This window comes from Mesitornis unicolor, unplaced genomic scaffold, assembly GCF_000695765.1.
Source record: "Mesitornis unicolor isolate BGI_N332 unplaced genomic scaffold, ASM69576v1 scaffold50318, whole genome shotgun sequence".
Classification (NCBI taxonomy): domain Eukaryota; kingdom Metazoa; phylum Chordata; class Aves; order Mesitornithiformes; family Mesitornithidae; genus Mesitornis; species Mesitornis unicolor.
The window spans coordinates 34,301-43,319 of record NW_010200801.1 but is presented as its reverse complement, the minus strand read 5'-3'; the positions used below and the strand labels follow the sequence as shown (position 1 = coordinate 43,319).

The 9,019-nt window shown below is 40.9% G+C and overlaps 1 protein-coding gene across 1 annotated transcript in view; it reads right to left on the bottom strand.

Moving 5' to 3' along the window:
• Positions 1-6,264, bottom strand: part of ADD3 (adducin 3 (gamma)) — a gene marked incomplete at its 3' end in the record, with an annotated part of 27,354 nt that extends 21,090 nt beyond the window's left edge. The window contains exons 1-2 of the mRNA XM_010189848.1: positions 6,019-6,264; positions 774-996 (exon numbers count right to left, since the gene is read on the bottom strand). Of these exons, the coding sequence (XP_010188150.1) occupies positions 774-968 (195 nt within the window). The remainder of the gene's footprint in view (positions 1-773; positions 997-6,018) is intronic.
• Between the last annotated feature and the right edge of the window lie 2,755 nt (positions 6,265-9,019).

The window sequence follows — 9,019 nt, the reverse complement described above, 5'->3', positions numbered from 1 at the left end:
TCCCAGTCTTGTTATCCTCATTACTCATGTTACACCCCAACACCCCCAAAGGCTCACGCTCACATAGTCCTTACACATTCCCTATGGCTTCAAAATACTCAATGCAACAGTATTACTTTCCAATGTATTCATCAGATTAAACACAAAGAATTCATGTATTAAAATATCAATTAAAACTAATTTGAGTGTGGTTCAACAGATTTAATAGTTTTATATGTAGTCTACACAAGTACCGAACTTACACAACTAGTAGATGGGTGCTAATATGGCCAAGTATGGGTATGATCACCCTCAAGGACACAAAAAGAACGCAGTCTAGCTTTTAAACAAACTTACCCAATTAAAAATGTTAATTAAAGCATTCCTGATGCAAATGATAGGTTAATATTCAAACCCAGAAAGCAGAGCACCATGTAACGCTCTAATTTGTTCCTATTTGACTAGTGACTCCTTCACTCTCTTCCCTGCCCCTAAGTTTTAATTAAGTTCCCTGCAGCCAGCCAGATCTTTTTGTAATACTGCAATGAAGCATAAGACCATAAAAGCATCAGCAGAAAAAACAACACAATAAAGGCTGCTTGTTCACAGACAAAAAACTATGCAAACAAAATGCTGGATGATCTGTTTAGTGACGCTTCTGAGAAGACAGTCCAGAGCTAGCCTAGCTAGTTGGGACATAAATTGCTTTTTTTAAGACTCAAAAAGTTAATCAGAAAACAAATAAAATAAATAAATGAATTATTTTGTTCTCATCTCCCCTAAACCCTACTCACAGGGCTCTGCAGTATCTGAGTGACTCTCTTCCTTTGCTCCATCATATTGAAGTCCTGTCTCAGGTCAGGAGACATATTCCTCTCCCGGATATACTCTGGGTCGTTCTCATTGATGCGATCAAAGTACCGCTCTTTGTGAGGCATCGTGGCCGGGGGAGGAGTAGTGATCACCACCTGGCTGGCATCCGTACTCATACTTCAACACTCAGATGGCAGGCTTCACCTGAAACAAATAAAAAAGGGGCAAGAATGATTAACAGTTAACAGGAAGGCATTGAATATAAATTCCAAGTCCAGAAACAAATAACGTTCTTTTTTTATCTCTGCAGAACAGTATCTAAAATGAAAGAACAGCAAGTGAATAATTATCATAATCAGAAAACTAAGGGAAACTTCTAGAAAAGTATATAAAAATATTAATGAGTTCTCTGATACTGCATGACCATCTCTATTCAAGTTCAAATAAAAACCCAACAGCAGACAACTAAGAATTATGACAGTCAAAATGCTCATAATACTTTTTTACGACCAGCTTCCCTATATCATTTTACATTGCATTCATCACCCCCCATGCTTTTTATAGAGCTCTCCTTCCTGACACGTTCAGCCAAACACACCCCGACGACAGGGCCTCCAACATCCGCTCAGAGCTCATCTCCCAACTGGAGTGAAGACATTCCTCAATTACAGCATTTCCGAAGCATCCCATAACCCCAGCTTAAAGAAGAGACGCTGGGACGCTCAAAGAATGCCAGGGGATCTCTGCAGAGCACTGACCTGTGCCTGCGCTTTCAACAGGCACTTGGAGACACCGAGGGAACTGCAGAAAAGGTTGTATGCTGGGTTGCACAGAACTGAGGATGCATCCATGGCAAGTAGCCGAGTTTTAGCTTTTCTCTTCTTGTGTGCAACTGTATGCAAAGATTCTCACTGAAGCTCATTATATTAGGGGGGAAAAAAAAGAAAAACTTTAAAGCTTTAATGTCTTGGTAGAAAGCTATGCCTAAAACTCCATTTAAAAACCTGATAAGCATTTGTAAACACAATCAGAACTGGATCAAAAGCAGAAAAGCAGACACCTGAATTTTCATAGAGGATCAGGCTCAGAAGCACGCCCAGGAACACCATTCCTTAAATGGGTACTGAAGAGGGAGATTTTCTCAGGATTGAGGAACAAAGAGAAGCCAGATTTGTAGGAAGATATAGTGTATTATGAAAATACATTTTAACATGCAAATATCTGCATTCAATAACATATTTAATATAACAATATTTGCATGCAAATGTATTTGGTATGTAAATAATTCACATCTTCAGAGGAAAAAAAGCCAAACATGAAGGAATGAGAGTCATGGTGCAATACTAAACAGCATAGTTTGACATTATGTTATCAGTGATTTAAAATGTCCTTGCTCTGTGGCACAGGTCACCCATCGCTCCCCTTCAGGTCAGTGCAACTACTCTTTGGGGTATTCTGTGAGCATCTGAACTCCTCCAACTATAACCTCATGTATTTCCAAGATGAAACAACTTGGAAGCCCTGTTAAAACCAGCTTCAGCAGCCCAAGCCCTCCTCCTGCCTGTGACAACCCCTTTCGGCCCTTGTGCTGCATCACCACACCATGAACCAGGCTGGCAGGAGGTTGCAAATTGGTTTTCAGCCAGTTTCCCACACTGACACGCAGACAGCTTCGCTGGCACAGTGCAAGGGACAGTGCAAGGATGAAATCCTGGGACACTGCAGCCCTGCTAACAAATATGGAACCCGAGGCAGAAAACAAGACAGATACCACCTACAGAGCAGGAAAAGCATTAGCAGATAAGGTATGAGAAAACCATGTCTGTGACTTTCTTGTATATTACGAATTATGATAAAATTTGGGATTAAGATTAAATACAACTAACACTCTTCTAAAAACCAATCAATTCAGAGGTTGTAATTGGTTTTGTTCTTTAAACCTCTTTTTTTCTTTTCCTTTTTTTTTTTTGAGGGGAAAAAACAAGTTCTGGGATGCAACGTTATCCAGCTGCACACACAGAGCTTCCAGGAGGTACCTGGCATGCTGGATGAAAGAACAACGCTCTGGGATGTATAATTCACATCCTGGAGACAAGCTCCGTGAACTCTAATGGCTTTGTTACAGAGCCTGTGGACGCTTACCGGTGAGTTTTGCATTTGCTGCTCGTATGCAGTTTGAATTCATTCAGCATTTGCTGACTGACCACCGGGAAATTTTGTGAGATCAATTTGGGGATGCTGGGGAGAAGACAAGGGGCTTGCTTCAACGAAGTGAGGGTCTGGCAAAAATCTAGCAGAACTATAAAAGGAGCTTAAGTTTTTCTAAAGAATAAAACTATTGTATTTTTCAGCTGAGACCACTGAAGAAGGATGGGGTCTTTGGTCTGGGGATACGATCACAGCTCAGCTTCCCTCTGTTCAGGTTAGAAGAGGTACCTCTATAAATGTAACCACGTATTAAATCTCCCTTCCCTGCCCTGAAAATGGCAGAGTTTAAGAAGCAAAAGAAAAAAAGCATCATGAGAGGACACAAGACCACGAGCTCATTCTCCAAATGCCACAAGGTAGGAAGAGCCTGTAACCAGACTTCTCAACCTACACTGTTCTCCATCTGTGTCAGGGCAAATACCTCCATCTGAGTCAGGACAGACACCTTCCAGCACCTGCTGGTAACTGACAGCAGTTGAGAAATGCAGATGGTGGGAACCTTGCTTGAATCAGTGACCAGCAGTGACTTGCTCATCTGTTATTTCTTCCCAGGAGTTGCCTTATCCAACTGTTTTTCCTAAAATGCTCCTGAATCCCGCTAACCCTGAGCGGCAAACTGTCACTCAACCGCTGATCCACTCGGTCTGTTGAACCAACTCCACGCATGTCTGAACTTCAAAAATCTTTTATTGTTATTATTATAGGTTTACAGGACATAATTAGTTCAAGTCCGTTACTTTACAATTCATTCTTACAGTGACAGAAAAGCCCATTCATCTGTAAAAAGACACAAATGTGCCTGGCAATACCTAAAATCCACAAAAGAGATTTTTCTAATTACTTTGGACTTCATTTTTTTCCTCTTTCCTTTCAAACTGGCTTGTTACCTCTAGCCATTTAAGATTACAACATTAAAGTCCTTGTACTACAAAAAAGCCTCTGGTACTGAACATAATACGGGTATTGGGTCCAGTTGTTCTTATTAGGTCTGGTTCAATGCCTGCTCTGTTGGGCCCAGGCTGACTCTCATATAACCCCTACTGTTCGTCTGGAAAATTTTCAAACAAATCAGCCATTCTTTTATTATTTATTTTCATCTTGCACTGATTTATTTTTTTACAAAAGAGGACATTTGTTAACAATGTGCTCATCTTTTGGGGATCTAAAAATCTGTACCTCCTTCTCGGCACAGGACTGGGAATGATGTAGAGGTAAGTACAGAAAATCCAGATCTCAAAAATCGATGAATTGTGATAGAGGACTCTCTTCCCCTCTCCATTTTTTGGTGAGATGCTTTTGCCTAGAAGAAAAAACAGCTCTGCTGCAAGGCTACTTTTGGCTTCCACCCCTTTCAGGGGTGTTTGTGAATTACAGAGAATGAGCTACCATTTTCCTGAGTCGTATGAGCTTATGTTTCTTGGGCATGCTATACAGCATCAGTGATTCCAGAGACTGAGGCACAGGTGGAAATGAGAGACTGTATGCCCCTACAGCAACAAGACTCTGCTCTTGTGAGACCCCACCTGGAGTACTGCATCCAGTTCTGGGGCTCCCAGTATAAGAAGGGCATAGAGCTGTTTGAGCAGGTCCAGAGGAAGCCACAAAGATGATCAGGGGCTGGAGCACCTCCCCTACGAGGACGGACTGAGAGAGTTGGGGCTGTTCAGCCTGGAGAAGAGACGGCTCTGGGGAGACCTTACTGCAGCCTTCCAGTTCCTGAAGGGGTCCAATAGGAAATCTGGAGAGAGACTTTTTACAAGGGCAGGTAGTGATAGAACAAGAGGGAATGGTTTTAAACTGGAAGAGGGTAGATTTAGACTAGATATTGGGAAGAAATTCTTTACTGTGAGGGTGGTGAGACACTGGCACAGATTGCCCAGGGAAGTTGTGGATGCCCCCTCCCTGGAAGTGCTCAGGGCCAGGTTGGACAAGGCTTTGAGCAACCTGGTCTGGTGGGAGGTGTCCCTGCCTGTGACAGGGGGGTTGGACTGGATGAGCTTTTAAGGTCCCTTCAAATCCAAACCATTCTATGATTCTATGATCTAGACTGATCAGAAAGGAGAAATTCACACAGACAAATCAAACCTAAACTAGGATCTGATTTTGTCCTGGTGAAAGCCATCATACTTGCTCAGCTGAGACACATATTTTAGTCCACATTTTAGCCTAACATGCATAAGATGCCAAAAGAGATTCAGAGTATACATAAGAGCATGTTTCCTACCTATGGTTCAGCTACTCCAGTGGGAGGCAAAAGAAACTAAGAAGAGCAAGTTAACATGTATACGTTTTTGTTTTAAAGAATCCCTATTTCTGCTGAAAATACTTCTAGGGACCTGTGAAAGAAAGCAAGCAGCTCAAAAGCCCCTACTACAGGGTAACTTGTTAATCTAACTTTGCTTCCTCCTGTCTGGTTATGTCCTGGTTTGTGCTGAACTGAACTCTGATACTGCCACAAGAGAAAACAGGTCATGTCCTCCCCGTGCTTTGATGCCTTATATAGCTCATGGGCTTGGCCTCCATATTCTGCTCCAAATTTTGTACCTGTAACTGGGCTACAGAGAGAAAGTAGAACATTCCACCTCTGTCAGGAGGCTCTGCATCTCTCTCCTTAGAAGTAAGTTTTATTTAACAAAAGCTTCCAATTTATTCCAGGAACTCAGAACTGTTGATTTTAGGCTGCAAAATTAAGTCCTGAGCATCCCCATCCAATGCTTTGTAAGGTCTAAATAACATGCTGAGCTGCTTTTGTTGGAATAACTGTTTTCAATGTCAAATCAGAAAAGCAGCTCAAAAATAATAATGAGGTCAGAGAAACAAGAAGTACTGAAGGGAAAATAAAAGAGCAAGAGACCAAATGCAAGGAAAATGTATCTTGCCAAAGAACACACACTGACTCAGTATATCTCTCACAATGTACACAATATATATGAAAATAAATACCACCATAAGAGAAAGACGAAGCAATAGAAGAGGGATAAAATCATTAGATCACCTAGCAACGAATCATTAACCTACCTTTTATGCTGATTTTTTATGGCTGGTTTCAGACATCCCCATTTTCTTTATGCAGTACAATCCATCTGTCTGAGACTTCCCCGCACTGCAAACCAGCAGTGTGCGCACCGCATCGTTAACCAGTACGGCTGATTTCAGGTCTGAGCACTCCAGCTATACCACATCTGGGCATTCCTTTTTCGAGGAGCATGCTGTGCTATTCTGCTCTTGCTATTTCTTGCCTGCTTGTTTTTAAGGAACAGTCTGCTCTTTCTCTCGCTCCCCCCTCCAGTATCTTGTCTGCCAGCAGACTTGTTGGAAGCAAACGGGGTGTCTCTTGATCTCAGTTCCAGTCTGAATCAAAGCCTTGGCTTTAGCCAACGCTGTCAGCTCCACAAGTAAGCTGGCAGAAAGGAGCATGCTTAAGGAACAGGAGAGAACAGTTGAGAGGGGCAGGAGGATGTGTGGGAGAATATGGACTGAGGCAAGGGTCACCATTGCCATCTTCTGGCAATAGAAAGTCAACTGTCCATCCTCTGACCTATAAACTTCAGTAGTGACATATAATTGAGTAACTGTATCTGTTCCAGGGCAAAAAAAACCCAACTTGGATAAACACCTCAAAATTAAATTAATTACTTTATTCTCCTGATCAGGACATCAAATACCACAAATATCTGACAATGCATTGACAGGTTTTGGTTTTTTGGGTTGGTTTGGGTTTTTTAACATTCCAACCAGTTTGAGAGTCATTTATCAGTTTCACCTCACACGCTGGTAAGATGAGTAAGATGTACGTTCAGACACCAGCATTTTCTAAATGCAATTTGTGGAACTAAAAATACTTCTGCTACACTAGATAGGTAGCATTTGTTCAGAATTATATTAACTGATATTACTACTTTACAGTGATACTGTACACTAGCACGCAAGTCAAACAGCTGAACTACACCCTTAAATTGACACAAGGTAGTATTTGCATTAAAAGATAAAGCAGTCGCACCTGCCAGCCATTCAGTCTTTCTCCCTATATGACCTCTTGAGACTCATGCCAGCAGATACTTGTACGGTCAGATGGGAGAAGTCGTAGGAGAAACTACTCGTTGGCCGAGCTGTTTGGTTTTGTTTTTGTTTATGTTTTGTTGTTGTTAACTTTTGGGGTTTTAAAATGGATTTATTTTCAGCTGTATCTGTTGCCCAAGTCAGTTAATTGCATATCTACACAAATGTGTGTTCTGACATAAAGGTGGTGATGATATGGAGGTGTTTAATATTGCTTCTTCCAGTAGCGATGCAGGCATTCGTGATTTGTCATACTGCAGCCCAAACTGGTTACAAATCAAATATTCTAATCCAGCACTGCATATTTCATTTAAGTCCTTCTGCTTTAAGCAGAGTAAGCTAATGAAATAATCATCATCTCCTTTCAGACACCACATTAAAGAGACTATGTGGCGGCAGTATATCTTTTTCCTAAGACATAAGAACTTGGGTATATTTGAACCCTGTTTTTGTGATAGTGTGTTAAGTCTAAAGCATTATTTTTGTCCAATTATATAGTGCAGTATTAAAGTCAACATAAACATTCAAGCTGTGCAACTCTTGCTTCACTCAGTGTAAACTGGAGCTGAGCCAGCTGCTCTTTACTGTCAAAAAGTGAGATAATGTAGTGGGTTGCTGACAGGCACCCAAAATACAAGGTCTATACCTTTACCTTTAACTGAAGACGTGGCATTTTTTCTCTGCTAAGAAAGGCTCTTTATAATGCACCCAGCCTGTAGCAAGTACAGTCTGCACCTCCACATTTGCAGGCCAGGCTGCCAACACTTTGCAGCACAAGTAATGGGGGAAAAAACACCCCAAGCTCCGAATGATGGTTTGATGTATCCAATATGCTCCACCACATGGCTGTAAATGCTATTTGCATGTGTTAAGTCTCATAAATGATCTTGTATGCTTAACCTTGCAGACCCAAACTACTTTAATAACTCACATTTTGGGACTCCTTCACTGCTGCACAACAGATTTTAATAGCGAAGAGAACTCTTGATGAGCGTGTTATCCAGCTACTATCATCCAGTCACAGGATGATAGAAAGACAAAACCAGATTCAAAAGGACAACCTCTAGTTCAGATCCAAGGTCCATCTTGCCCAGTATTGAACCTCCAGTGCTGAGGAAAGACTGTAACTGGGCTGTTTCTATCGCTTCACCCTTAAGCAGTCGGCAGCGTAGGGGTTCTTCCCTGCTTCACTCCATAAAATAATGTTTCCTTGTTTTACTAGCAAATTGTTAAGACTATGCAGACAATAAGAAGATTTTGAGATTATACTGTTCTTTACTCAAAACATTCATGTCATAACAAACCCAGGCACACAAGCAAACTGGTCACAGGGAAGTTAACAGAGGAGGAATTTACTTTGTTGGTGGAATGATGGAAATATGAACTATTAATCTGTAATTTTGAAGAGATACGATAGATTGTATCACTAAAACCTTACTATAAGATAAGGAGGTCAGTCACCCTCAGATATCACATGAGTTTGTTTTTCTCCTTTCCCTAAACTTGTTCCTTTATAAGAAAATTTTCTTTGCACTAGTTGTATTTCCTCCTTTTATTTATTTGTTATTTTTAACTAGTACCTGATTCACTGCAATTTACCAGAAAGAATTTTAAAGCTGAGTTATATTTTGTTCATGTTTTACTTACATATGCAAGCGTATACATATATTTTGAAATAACATTAAGCTGCATTTTGAAATGCCGACAGTTGTCACCGCTGCTTGGGTACACAGGGTCCATGTAATGGCACAGAGCTCATGGATGAGGACTATTTCCAGGTCAATTTTTAAAAAATCACCTCCTTAAATCAAGTAAAAGCACCAGAGAAGCTAATAAATCAAATCCATCTTCCATGTTATACTGAAGTTCACGAAAAAGCACAGTAAAAATGAGCTCTATGACGAAGATGTAAGCTCCTCCTGGTTAAAGCTGTTTTTTCCATAGCAGCATTAAATTAAAA